Here is a 15212-nt window from a genome sequence, read left to right as displayed (position 1 = left end):
TTCTGGATGAAGGCTTTTGTTTTGCAAATTGTTCTTTTAAATGCAAATATATATTTGTTTATGTCAACATTGATGATATTCTCATTTATATCTCTATATAATAATATCCCCGATTGTCAGATGTAAACTCGTAGGCTTTCATGGTTTCTTCAAAGTTTCTCCGCAAACTTTCACAATCTGCAATATAAAGAAGTAAACTTGTACACGGATGAAAAAGACTGTTTTTCATATGTTTGGCTATAAACATTATATGTTTGGAAAACAAATTTTTAAACACAATATTTTTGAGTGCAAGCATATAATGTTCATAAACTAGCATAACATGTTTGGGACATATATGTTAATATGTTAGAACATATTATGTTTGGGACATAAAATGTTTTTAAATATAATATGCTTGGATGCAAACATATATTAATTTAGAAATAGCCTATAAACATATATGTGTTTAGTAGCTTGGAGCGCTATTTAACAGGGAGCGATATTGAATTAAGTTGGTGGTTGTTGCTTGTTATTACAAAATTAACATTTTATTTTTCCTTGGGCAATTGATCAGCTACTTCTTTGATCCTTACAAACTGTGTGGTCCGCTGTTCGAATCCCCGTCCGGCAAAAGGTAAAATTAAAAAAAAAAAGCATACAATTGAATAAATTCTTCTACAATGTTTGTATTACAGAAAAAGGTGCTAAGAACTAAAAAATCTCGTGGAAGTGAGAAAGATGTGGGGGAATATACAATTGGGCAGAAACAAAATTTTGAGCATTCAGGTCGAAAACCTATGTTGTTAGCACCTATATTACCTGTTTATTTTCATAATTAATTATGATTGTAAATATATAAATAAATAAATAAAATTTTGAGCACAATATTGTTTGGGAGAATTTTTTTAAGCATATAATATTTTTGGGTGCAAAATGCTTCCAAACATATTATATGTTCACATAATAACATATTGTTTTTTGGAAGACAACATTATTGAATTTGGATGCAAAAATACAAAATGTTTGGAAATTGACTACCCAAACATATATTGTTTAAACCAATATGCTTTCAAACATATTATATATTGGAAGAGATCAAACATATAAATGTTTGGGCAATAGCCAAAAATGTATATGCTTGAAGCAAAATATGTTTGGGAGTATATGTTACAGAAGAGATTTTTTGTGAGCGTGTAGTTAGATTATTCTTTTCGGAGTAACAAAATTTTAGACAAGCAAAGAAAAGAATCTTTGCGTTGCGTTTAGTATGCAATTTTGAGAGATTATTTTAATGTACTATTATACCCTCCACCATAGGATGGGGTTATATTAACTTTGTCATTCCGTTTGTAACACATCGAAATATTGCTCTAAGACCCCATAAAATATATATATATATTCTGGGTCGTGGTGAAATTCTGAGTCGATCTGAGCATGTCCGTCCGTCCGTCTGTTGAAATCACGCTAACTTTCGAACGAAACAAGCTATTGACTTGAAACTTGGCACAAGTAGTTGTTATTGATGTAGGTCGGATGGTATTGCAAATGGGCCATATCGGTCCACTTTTACGTATAGCCCCCATATAAACGGACCCCCAAATTTGGATTGCGATTGCTCTAAAAGAAGCAAATTTCATCCGATCCGGTTGAAATTTGGTACATGGTGTTAGTATATGATCTCTAACAACTATGCAAAAATTGGTCCATATCGGTTCACTTTTACGTATAGCCCCCATAGAAACGGACCCCCAAATTTGGCTTGCGATTGCTCTAAAAGAAGCAAATTTCATCCGATCAGGCTGAAATCTGGTACATGGGGTTGGTATATGCTCTCTACCAACCATGCACAAATTGGTCCACATCGGTCCATAATTATATATAGCCCCCATATAAACGGACCCCCAAATTTGGCTTGCGATTGGTCTAAGAGAAGCAAATTTCATCCGATCCGGCTGAAATTTGGTACATGGTGTTAGTATATGCTCTCTAACAACCATGCAAAAATTGGTCCACATCGGTCCATAATTATATATAGCCCCCATATAAACCAATCCCCCGATTTGGCTTGCGGAGCCTCTAAGAGAAGCAAATTTCATCCGATCCGGCTGAAATTTGGTACATAGTGTTGGTATATGTTCTCTAATGACCATGCAAAAATTGGTCCACATCGACCCATAATTATATATAGCCCCCATATTTGACCTCCGGAGCCTCATAGAGGAGCAAAATTCATCCGATCCGGTTGAAATTTGGTACGTGGTGTTAGTATATGGTCTCTAACAACCATACAAGAATTGGTCCACGTCGACCCATAATTATATATAGCCCCCTTATAAGGCGATCCCCAGATTTGACCTCCGGAGCCTCTTAGAGGAGCAAAATTCATCCGACCCGGTTGAAATTTGGAACATGGTGTTAGAATGTGGTACCTAACAAACACGCAAGAATTGGTCCATATTGGTCCATAATTATATATAGCCCCCATATAAACCGTTCCCCAGATTTGATCTCTGGAGCCTCTTGGAGGAGCAAAATTCATCCGATCCGGTTGAAATTTGTGACGTGGTGTTAGTATAAGGCCGCTAATAACCATGCCAAAATTGGTCCATATCGGTCTATAGTTATATATATCCGATCCCCAATCACACAAAAATTGGTCCATATCGGTTCATAATCATGGTTGCCACTCGAGCCAAAAAATATAAATATTTATATGAGCCCAGAGTTTTACTTTGATTTGCTTCAAGTATTGCACAAAGAGTTAAATTAGTAATATAGTGAAGTGTGCTAAATTTGGTATAACTCGGTTTAGATTTAAACGTAGCTCCCATATATCTTTCGCCCGATTTAGACTCATATGATTACCGGAGATCATAGTTTCACTCTGATTTATTTGAAATTTTCCACTGGCCGTAGAATTAACATTCTAGCTACTCATAACGAATTTTAATTAAAATCGGTTCAAATTTAGATATAACTCCCACATATATCATTTGCCCAATATACCATTTTATGTCCCCAGAAGCCGGAGTTGTAGATTGATTTGCTTGAAAGTTTGCACAAAGAGTAAGGGTTACATGTGCCAAATTTGTTGGAAATCAGATTTAGGTATAGCCCCGATATAAGCTTTAACTAAGGAGTTATCTGAAGAAATCTGAATGTACTTTTTCATCAGGGTTAGTGAGGTTTAGTTCAAATCTTTGTCGAAGCAATTGAATATATATAACATAACATATCACTTGAAAGGTGTTTGAGAGAACTTTCTATGAAACAGAAAAAACAAAAATTACGGCAATTGATAGTTTTTGGGGCATGGTATAATGTTTAGTGAATTGTTTTAAGAAATAGTGCCAAGGTGGGGATATATTTTAAGAAAGTGTAATTTTTTTGTAATTTGCCTGAGTTTTTCCAGTAGAATATTGAAACCTTTTGCCGTCAGTTAGGTGATATATGAGAATTTTTGGAAAATAAATCGATTAGACAATCGGTGTTTTGCCATTTCAAAATTTTATTAAATAATAAAATGTTGTTTAAAAATTGCCGAATTTGAGATTAGAAAAACCCATATACTACTTGACAAAAAACAAGTGTATACAGCAGTAAGATTCGGCCGGGCCGAATCTTAAATACCCACCAGCATGAATCAAATATTATAGTTTCCTTTGAAATTTCAGGGGGTTTGATGTCAGATATTCTGCGAAATAGAGCAGTTTAAAAATTGCCGAATTTGAGATTAAAAACCCATAACAAAACAAAAAACAAGTGTATACAGCAGTAAGATTCGGCCGGGCCGAATCTTAAATACCCACCCGCATGAATCAAATATTATAGCTTCCTATGAAATTTCAGGGGGTTTGATGTAAGATATTCTCCGAAATAGAGCAGTTCAACTAGTACACTTTCCGAAGATAAATCTAAAGATTTTACCTATGAAGACTATATCAGAATCTGGATTTATAAGAACCATTTATTTCCATTTATTTAAGCAGTTCAAATCCTTTAAAAGGCCAAATTAACCAATTACAATGTACTACTCTAATTATACCCTAAACCACATAGTGCTCAGGGTATAATAACGTTGATCTGCCAAAAATGTGCCTACCAGAAATATTGATTTTATATATACCGACCATAAAATATATACCGATCGACTCAGAATCACCTCCTTAGTCGATCTAGCGCTTGGTGTCCGTCCGTCCGGCCGTCTGTCCATGTATTTGTTGTTCACAGGATTCCGGTCGCAATTATTAACCGATTTTGATGAAATTTGGTACAGGGTGTTTTTTGAGCACAAGAACAAACGCTATTGAATTTGGAAGAAATCGGATCAAATTTAGATATAGCTTCCATACACACAAAGAAAGTTTCATTAAAATTGAGCCAACGAAAATTTTTCATTGATATAACGAAACATTTTCATTAAGACAATGAAAATGTTCGTTAATAGTACGAAACGTTTCGTTGACTAACAGAAAATTCGTTATAATAACGAAAAATTTCGTTATATCAATGAATTTGTTTCATTGGCTCAATTTTAATGACACATTTCATTAATATAACGAAACTTTTTCTACCAGTGTATATATGTATCGCCCCATTTCGACTAATGGGGTCACATTGCGTCTTTCTTCTAACCGATTCTCTTCAAATTTGGCAGAAGGTAATATCATTCACCTCTCTGCAAGTGTACTAAATTTAATCGAAATCGGTTCAGATTTATATATAGCTCCCAAATATATGAATCGGGCGATTTTGCCAAATTTGGCCATAAGTCACTTATTTATCAACCGATCTTATTCAAAATTGGCCAAATCTAATCTTCTATAGTACTGACTATATGTGCCAAATATCATCGAAATCGGGTCAGATTTAGCTATAGCTCCCATATATATGTATCGCCCGATATTGACAAATTTTGCCATAAAACCCTTATTTATCAACCGATCTTGCTGAAATTTGGCTTACTCCAATCTTCTATATTACTGACAATATGTGCCAAATATCATCGAAATCGGTTCAGATTTAGATATAGCTCCCATATATATGTAGCGCCCGATTTTGAAAAATTTGTCCCTTATAAGCTTATTTTGGACCATAGTGTCATCATTTAATAACCGATCTTACTCAAATTTCGCACAGGATAATCTCCTGTAATATCAACCAAACTTGAAAAATTTAATCCAAATCGGTTCAGTTTTAGATATAGCTCCCATATATATGTATCGCCAGTTTTTCAAAAATTTACCCCTTATAACTATATTTCTGACCACAATAGCCTTATTTAGTAACCAATCTTACTCAAATTTAGCACACGGTAACCTTCTGTTGTATCAACCAAACGTAGAAAATTTCATCCATATCGGTTCAGATTTAGATATAGCTCCCATATATATGCAACGCTTCAAATTTTGAAATATTAGCCGATCATAGTTAGACTTATATGTAGCTCTTACAGAAATATATTTCCCATGGTTCACAAATTTGGATTTATTACCCACACTAATTGAGCGATTTTCTCTTTTCGTCATTTCCTCAATATTAGTGGCATACTAACTCTGTACTTGCAAAATCAATTATAGCTCCTAATATCAGACATTTCTGCTCAGATTGTGACAAGACTCCCATAAACATGTACCCTTTTATGTTCTTAAATATGCAAGTATGGTTTATCTCCAAAACCTACACCAATGATACCCCACAAATGCTTATGTTTACTAATTCAGTAGGGGTGGTTTAGGGTATGATAAAGTTGGCCCCGCCCGACTTTCTACTTTACTTAGTTGTTTTTGTTTGTGTTTTAGAGGAATCATTAACATCTCTTGTAGGCGTGCAAGAAAATGATGAAAGAACGCTTTCATTTGAAAACTAAAATCTGTAGATTTTCATACCCATTATTAAAACAAGTAAGTAAAGTAGAAAGTCGGGCGGGGCCGACTATATCATACCCTAAACCACCATTACAGAATTAGTAATCATAAGCATTTGTGGGGTAACATATAGGTCTGGGAGATAAACCGCAGTTGCATATTTAAGAAAATTAAGGGGTACATGACTATGGGTGCTTTGTGTCAATCTGACTATAGCTCATAGTCAATGTTGCCAGAGAATATGTTCGGTTTACCCTACAAGGACAAAAAAAGTTCCCTACTTTCCCATACATTCCCAAACAATTTTCCCTACTATATTTTTCGTTAAATTTAAAAAAATTTTACAAAACAAAAATGGTTCTACACGCAGAGAAGAAACATGATTGCCACAATCATATTCGAAGAGCAAAATAAAGGGTGATTTGTTAAGAGCTTGATAACTTTTTTTTTTTTAAAAACGCATAAAATTTGCAAAATCTCATCGGTTCTTTATTTGAAACGTTAGATTGGTCCATGACATTTACTTTTTGAAGATAATTTCATTTAAATGTTGACCGCGGCTGCGTCTTAGGTGGTCCATTCGGAAAGTCCAATTTTGGGCAACTTTTTCGAGCATTTCGGCCGGAATAGCCCGAATTTCTTCGGAAATGTTGTCTTCCAAAGCTGGAATAGTTGCTGGCTTATTTCTGTAGACTTTAGACTTGACGTAGCCCCACAAAAAATAGTCTAAAGGCGTCAAATCGCATGATCTTGGTGGCCAACTTACCGATCCATTTCTTGAGATGAATTGTTCTCCGAAGTTTTCCCTCAAAATGGCCATAGAATCGCGAGCTGTGTGGCATGTAGCGCCATCTTGTTGAAACCACATGTCAACCAAGTTCAGTTCTTCCATTTTTGGCAACAAAAAGTTTGTTAGCATCAAACGATAGCGATCGCCATTCACCGTAACGTTGCGTCCAACAGCATCTTTGAAAAAATACGGTCCAATGATTCCACCAGCGTACAAACCACACCAAACAGTGAATTTTTCGGGATGCATGGGCAGTTCTTGAACGGCTTCTGGTTGCTCTTCACTCCAAATGCGGCAATTTTGCTTATTTACGTAGCCATTCAACCAGAAATGAGCCTCATCGCTGAACAAAATTTGTCGATAAAAAAGCGGATTTTCTGCCAACTTTTCTAGGGCCCATTCACTGAAAATTCGACGTTGTGGCTCGTTAGTAAGTCTATTCATGATGAAATGTCAAAGCATACTGAGCATCTTTCTCTTTGACACCATGTCTGAAATCCCACGTGATCTGTCAAATACTAATGCATGAAAATCCTAACCTCAAAAGAATCACCCTTTAATATGATAGCAGCTATTTTTGCGGCGACCATGTAACATTTTAACCTGAAACCATGTTGGCTCAGTGAACATGGTTCTAAGAAAAATACAATTGTCCTCATCTAAAATGTTATTATATTGATAAAAAGAATTTTGTTTCCATTAAAAGACAATGGTCACGATCTAAAATGTTATGTTATTCGTCAAAAATGTTTTTCTTCTAGTTAAAAGAACATGGTCACAACCTAAAATGTTTTGATTTTTATGAAAAAACTTTTTTCGTCGTCGAAAAAAGGACGCCACTTGAGAAAAGAAAACACAAAATCAACTTTATTTATTTGTTTTTTATTTATTTATAAACTAATTCATTGTTTATTTGTATTTATAATGTCGTGCAAGCAAACTTCACATATTTTTACACACTCTAGTTTGGTTCAATTTCAACAATAAGTAATCATTCCATATTTACTTCGTGCCCATCAAATGTACAAACGCAGACATCATGTAACTGCAAATAAAAATAAATTATACCATATATCGAAATGCAGAACAAAAACCAGGTATATTTTTTTCAATTACACTTTCCTTTTTGGTATTCACATAAAACCACGTGCCATTTCTGAATAAATAAATTAACACAAAACACAATAATTCCGTATTCTCCGTCCATTCCAAGAAACAATCAACACACGACTGACGCGCAAAATGAAAATCGTGTGTACCTGCTCAATGTTTTTATAAAATTCTTGTCGCTGCAAAAAAATTAAAAAATTAAATGGTCACGAAAACAATGTACATGGTCTTTATGGCCATGTAATGGTTGTAGACATGTCTATACGTAAACTATAAAAATATTTTTTTTCTGCAAAAAAGTAAAAAAATTGAATGGTCAGATACATGATTTTCCTGACCATATAATGGTCTCAAATTCTATCATTTAAATAATAGAACATGTTTGCGGCATTTGAGAACCATTTAAATGCTTATTGTCAACATATATTTTTCTCCGCTCGAAAATTATTTTTACAAAGACAAAATACATGGTTTTCGCGACAATTACATACTCTAAATAAGCATTAAATGGATGCGGCAACCATGTCCAAACATGTTTTTTCTGTGCGTGTAAGTACTTTATTATCTTAAAACATGAATATGCAACGTATATAACATAGAATAAAAATTTGTATTGCCACCACGGTTGTCACAGTTGGTAGAATTCTACCCAAATTAGTAACCTTTTTTGTTAAATCTCTATAAAAATAAAATTTTGGAAAAAGTTTCTATAAACAAATTTTTGTGAGAAATTTTTCTATAGAAATAAAATGTTGACAATAAATTCTATAGAAATAAAATTTTGAGAAAAAATTCCACAGAAATAAAATTTTGAGAAAAATTTTTATAGAAATAATATTTTGAAATATAATATTTTTTAGAAATACAATTTTGACAAAATGTTATATAGAAAAAAAATGTTGACTAAATTTTCTACAGGAATAATGTTTACAACACATTATTAAAGATCAAGCCTTGCCGGCTTCTAATTTCCTCCTCTAGAGCCACCAAAATGTAAAAATTATTACAAATTGTGTTGAGTGAAAATGTTCTACATTGTGGCCCTACGTCCCTACAAGACGCTAAATATTAGAAAACCCCTACATATAGTGAATTTCCCCTACTTCTAGCAACACTGGCTGTGTTGATATTGCACCTACGGAGTTAGTATGCCACTAATATTGAGATGATTATAAAAAAAGAGAAAATCGTTCAATTAGTGTGGGTAATAAATAAATACAAATTTGTAAAAATCGAGCAATATTCTTATATAAGAGCTACAAGTGCGTATAAGTACGATCGGCTAGTACATCAAAATTTGAAATTTAAGTAACATTGGTTAATAAATAAGAGTACTATGGCCAAATTTGGGAAAATCGAGCGATACATATATATGGAAGCTATATCTAAATCTGAACCAATTTGCATAATATTTTGCGGGTTTGATTAATACCACAAAAGGTTACCTTGTCCAAGATTTGAGTAAGATCAGTTAAGAAATAAGGCCTGTATGGTCAAACATAAGGTTATTAGGGGCGAATTTTTCAAAATCGGGTGATACATATATGGGAGCTATATCTACATCTCAACCGACTTCGATGAAATTTTGCACATATAGTTAGTACCATAGATGACTGGATCTAGCCAACTTTTAGTAAGATCGGTTAATAAATAAGGGTTCTATGGCCAAATTTGTGAAAATCGGGCTATACATATATATAGGAGCTATATCTAAATCTGAACCGATTTCGATGATTTTTTGCACATATAGTTAGTGCTATAGAAGACTACATTTAGCCAAATTTGGGTAAGATCGGTTGATAAATAAGGGTTTTATGGCCAAATTTAGAAAAATCGGGCGGTACATATATATGGAAGCTATAGCTAAATCTGAACCGATTTCGATGATTTTTTGCACATATAGTTAGTGCTATAGAAGATTATATTTGGCCAACTTTGAGTAAGATCGGTTGAAAAATAAAGGTTTTGTGGCCAAATTTGGGAAAATCGGGCGATACATATATATGAGAGCTATATCTAAATCTGAACCGATTTAGATGAAATTTTGCAGACTTGAAGGGTGATGGAAAATATTACCTTTTGCCAAATTTGGTGACTATCCGTTTGAAAAAAAGCGCAACGTGAACCCATTTGTCGAAATCGGGCGATACATATATATGAGAGCTATATCTAAATTTGATCCTATACATATATATGAGAGCTATATCTAAATCTGAACTGATTTGGATAAAATTTTGCAAACTTGAAGGGTGATGGAAAATATTACCTTTTGCCAAATTTGGTGACTATCCGTTTGAAAAAAGCGCAACGTGAACCCATTTGTCGAAATCGGGCGATACATATATATGAGAGCTATATCTAAATTTGATCCGATTTCTTCCAAATTCAATAGCGTTCGTCCTTGTGCCCAAAAACCTCCCTGTACCAAATTTCATCAAAATCGGTTAATAATTGCGACCGGAATCCTGTGAACAACAAATACATGGACAGACGGACGGACGGACACCAAGCGCTAGATCGACTCAGGAGGTGATTCTGAGTCGATCGGTATATATTTTATGGGGTCTAAAATCAATATTTCTGGTAGACACATTTTTTGGCCGATCAAACTTATTATACCCTGACCACTATGTGGTTTAGGGTATAATAATGGGAGATGTCTAGAAGAAATGGTACGATAGAAAGAATGCAGATATGACAGAAAGAAACATTGTGCAGTGATGGCTGTATCGGCCTTTGAACACCATAATTCGTGTCAAAGCTAGCCATTTCGAGCAAATATAACCTTTTTCTAAAATGTGATATTACTTCCGCCATTTTTTGCTGTTGTTATAGTAGTTCATTGTAATTCGCTAAATTGGACTCCTAAAGACTTTGAATTGCTTGAATAAATGGAAGGATTAGAAAAATAATTCATTTTCACAACGACAAAATATATGGTTTTTGAGAAAAATATATCCAAACATATTTTTTCTGCACGTGTAGAAAAATATAAAATAAAACACTACTTACCCACAACGAATTTACAAATATTGATGGTATTTCGACTCAAAGGAAATTTATTGGCATTCAGTAGAGTTTTCAAGAATACTGGATCGAATATTTCGTGTGAGAAGCAATCGAAGAACTTTAGTGTCATACGTTTCCTTTGACGGGAGAGGAAATCAAGCCAAAATTCCAAAGCATTACGAAAAAGTCTTAAAGGAATTTTCAGATATTGAAAATTTCTACTGAAATCTATTGGGAAAAGCTTTAAATGCCAATCAGGCTTGGGTGTCAAAATGGGGCACAATGAAGTTGTAAGATTCATAGGCATATCAATTGTCAATTTTCGCAAGGTAGAAGATTGTAATAACGTCAATAAATAAGGCCAAGTTATACCATCGAACAAGGATATTTGAAGGACTTGAAGGTATGTAAGACGCTCAAATTCTCTAATGGACAAATAAGATTGCTCCAAATAGAGTTCTTGAAGATTTGGGAAAATTTTGGAAAATTGTTGACGCATTTCTTGAGGATGGATATGACAACAATCACTAGAATTTAACCAATGAAAATTGGTTACCATGGGAAATAAAGATTTGGCCGGAGAGAGACTATCTACAAAATCCTGAATGGGTGAAGTCTCAATGGATAAGACCTGAAGGAATTCGGAAGTATAGAAGTTCGGGATATCATTGCCATCATAATGACTATTAATGGAAGTGAATTTTTCTAGCCGATAGTTACAAAAGATTTGTTGAAAATTTTCCCATTTTAGACCCCAACACCAATCCAGTGATAATTGTTCTAGAGCAAAAGGCAGAGTGAAATTCTGTAGCCGGAATTTACATTGTTTGAATGAAAGATTGCGAAGACGTGGACAAGCATTTGAAATCATTATGGCAATATCATCATTGATCAACACACAATTGGCCATATCTATGAATATGGATAAATCTTGAAGATTTCGGAATTTGGGTAAATGCAGCCGTAGAAACATCAACCATGACGAGCGATTAGATAATCGTCCTATATCAAGATGTTCAAGAGTTTGATATAAATTCCAGTATTCCGAATTGCTTTCTGATGTGATTAGATCTCTCATTCTCTCCGATCCCTCATAGAAGATCGATGATCTTAGAGATAAATGTGTAAGCTTTAGATGTTTGGCAATTTCCTTTATAGTCTCATAGTCCATTTTAGCCTTATATTGATTGAAAATTCGCAATTCTCTCAATGACATTAGATGAGCCAAGGTATCCACTTTCAAATGTTGACCTAAAATAATTTCGGAATTGCAATTTCTGGCATAACAATGATCGAATGTCAATATCCTTAAGTTGGGGCTATTATCTGCGATTTTCACGATTGTTGTCTCCGACAATGTACAATACTGCATTTCCAGGGCGATGAGATTTTTAAATCCTTCAATAATTTTCATCAACTTCTTATGGTTACATTCTCTTAGGGATAACTTTTGAATATTGAAACGATTCAATTTGAAAAACTCATAGAAGTATTTCCATTCAATATTGTAGTCCTCGCTGTCATCTATGGTAACCACATAGCTTTCATCGCGTTGAGTCACTCTCAATTCCTTGCATTTGCAACGCCATATGAAATGAACAATCGTTTCACGAAATTCTCTACAAACCCGTACCAATTTTAAATGATCTTTGAAATTTAAATATCGAAATATATTTTCCAATATCAGACTATTGTTGAGGATTTGATTTGTATGCAATGATTTATCCATTCTCGATACGATTCCGTTGTGTATCTGCCATAAAAAGAATTTGCTACTGATTTAGCTCAAAATCTGTGATTCATTACGACACAGAGTCATTGTCATTTATGATAATCGACCGCAAGATAAAAATGTCATTTGTGGATATCATCTTTGGTTTGAAGAAGAAGCACAGAAATTTTGGAATTAAGTGACTAAATCTGACAGAAGATATATCGGAACCATTGGGAAAAATCATTTGACCGGACTTATTTGAACTGAAAACAAGTATATACAGCACTATGTTCGGCCGGGCCGAATCTTAAATACCCACCACCATGAACCAAATATTAGGGTTTCCTTTGAAATTTCAGGAGGGCTAGAGGACTTGAGGACACTTCCCGAAGATAAATTTAAAGATTTCACCTATGAAGACTATATCAGATTTTGGATTTATAAGAACCATTTTTGTTTGAGTTTTAGAGGAATTAAAATCTATTGTAAGTGTGCAAGAAAATTATGAAATAACGTCTTGATTTGAAATTTTAAATCTGTAGATTTTCACCCGAGAAATAAAATCTGGAAATTTTACCTTGAGTTTCAAGCAAATTTGAGTTTCAAGCAAATGATCAGTGCGCTTTCTACACCCTCAAGAAGTGAAGTCGGTCTATATGGAGGCATTATCAAATGGGCCGATAAAAACTTAATCCGATACACGTTTTTGTGAGCCTAAAATATCAGAATATTTACAAATTCAGGCAAATCAGATAAAAACTACGGTTTCTAGAAACCCAAGGAGTTAAATCGTGAGATCGTTCTTATGGGGGCTATACTAAAATATGGACCGATACTCACCGTTTTCGGCACACCTTTTTATGACCCGAAAATACCTCTAGATTTCCAATTTCAGGCAAATAGGATAAAAACTTCGGATTCTAGAAGCCAAACAAGTAAAATCGGGAAATCGGTCTATATGGGGGCTATACAAAAATATGGACCGATACTCACCATTTTCGGCACACCTCTTATGGTCCTAAAATACCTCTAGATATCCAATTTCAGACAAATTGGATAGAAACTACGGTTTCTATAAGCCCAAGACCCAAAATCGGGAGGTCGTTCTATATGGGGGCTATACCAAAACATGGACCGATACTCACAATTTTTGGCACACGTATTTTTGGTCCTACAATACCTCTAGATTTCCAATTTCAGGTAAATTGAATAAAAACTGCGGTTTCTATAAGCCAAAGAAGTAAAATCGGGAGATAGGTCTATATGGGGGCTATACCAAAATATGGACCGATACTCACAATTTTTGGCACACCTCTTTATGGTCATAAAATACCTCTAGATTTCAAATTTCAGGCAAATTGGATAAAAACTACGATTTCTATAAGCCTAAGACCCCAAATCGGGAGGTCGTTTTATATGGGGACCATACCAAAACATGGACCGATACTCACAATTTTTGGCACACGTATTTGTGGTCCTACAATACCTCTAGATTTCCAATTTCAGGTAAATTGAATAAAAACTGCGGTTTCTATAAGCCAAAGAAGTAAAATCGGGAGATAGGTCTATATGGGGGCTATACCAAAATATGGACCGATACTCACCATTTTTGGCACACCTCTTTATGGTCATAAAATACCTCTAGATTTCAAATTTCAGGCAAATTGGATAAAAACTACGATTTCTATAAGCCCAAGACCCCAAATCGGGAGGTCGGTTTATATGGGGACTATATAAAAACCTGGACCGATATAGCCCATCTTCGAACTTGACCTGCCTGCAGACAAAAGACGAGTTTGTGCAAAATTTCAGCACGATTGCTTTATTATTGAAGACTGTAGCGTGATTACAACAGACAGACAGACGGACAGACGGACATCGTTATATCGTCTTAGAATTTCTCCCTGATCAAGAATATATATACTTTATATAGTCGGAAATCGATATTTCGATGTGTTACAAACGGAATGACAAACTTATTATACCCCCATCACCATTCTATGGTGGTGGGTATAATAACGTCTTGATTTGAAATCTTAAATCTGTAGAAGTAAAATCTGGAAATTTTACATTGAGTTTCAAGCAATTTTCATGATCAGTGCGCCTTCTACACCCTCAAGAAGTGAAGTCGGTATATATGGAGGCATTACCAAATGGACCGATAAAAACTTGATCCGATACACGTTTTTGTGAGCCTAAAATACCAGAATATTTACAATTTCAGGCAAATCAGATAAAAACTACGGTTTCTAGAAACCCAAGGAGTTAAATCGGGAGATCGTTCTTATGGGGGCTATACTAAAATATGGACCGATACTCACCGTTTTCGGAACACCTCTTTATGACCCGAAAATACCTCTAGATTTCCAATTTCAGACAAATTGGATAAAAACTACGGTTTCTATAAGCCCAAGACCCCAAATCGGGAGGTCGTTTTATGTGGGGACCATACCAAAACATGGACCGATACACACAATTTTTGGCACACGTATTTGTGGTCCTACAATACCTCTAGATTTCCAATTTCAGGTAAATTGAATAAAAACTGCGGTTTCTATAAGCCCAAGAAGTAAAATCGGGAGATCGGTCTATATGGGGGCTATACCAAAACATGGACCGATACTCACCATTTTTGGCACACGTATTTGTGGTCCTACAATACCTCTAGATTTCCAATTTCATGTAAATTGAATAAAAACTGCGGTTTGTATAAGCCCAAGAAGTAAAATCGGGAGATCGG

General features: G+C 34.7%; 1 protein-coding gene across 1 annotated transcript; it reads right to left on the bottom strand.

Moving 5' to 3' along the window:
- LOC142236416 (uncharacterized) lies at positions 1-12681 on the bottom strand. The gene is made up of 2 exons (XM_075307652.1): positions 10762-12681; positions 1-177 (listed from the first exon to the last, which is right to left on the bottom strand). Exons 1-2 carry the CDS (start codon positions 12485-12487, stop codon positions 86-88), a joined length of 1818 nt encoding a protein of 605 aa, XP_075163767.1. The 5' UTR covers positions 12488-12681; the 3' UTR covers positions 1-85.
- Between the last annotated feature and the right edge of the window lie 2531 nt (positions 12682-15212).

The sequence above is a fragment of the Haematobia irritans genome, chromosome 4 (genome assembly GCF_050003625.1).
Source record: "Haematobia irritans isolate KBUSLIRL chromosome 4, ASM5000362v1, whole genome shotgun sequence".
Lineage (NCBI taxonomy): Eukaryota > Metazoa > Arthropoda > Insecta > Diptera > Muscidae > Haematobia > Haematobia irritans.
The sequence above is the reverse complement of the archived record's forward strand: the minus strand, read 5'-3'. Positions and strand labels throughout refer to the sequence as shown.

What these genes read in the sequence shown, in the direction of transcription:
- LOC142236416 (XM_075307652.1), bottom strand. Translation starts at nt 12,487, where the DNA reads ATGGATAAATCATTGCATACAAATCAAATCCTCAACAATAGTCTGATA. An exon ending in TATTTGTAAATTCGTTGTGG is followed by an intron (nt 178 to 10,761) that starts GTAAGTAGTGTT and finishes TTTATATTGCAG; the next exon opens with ATTGTGAAAGTTTGCGGAGA.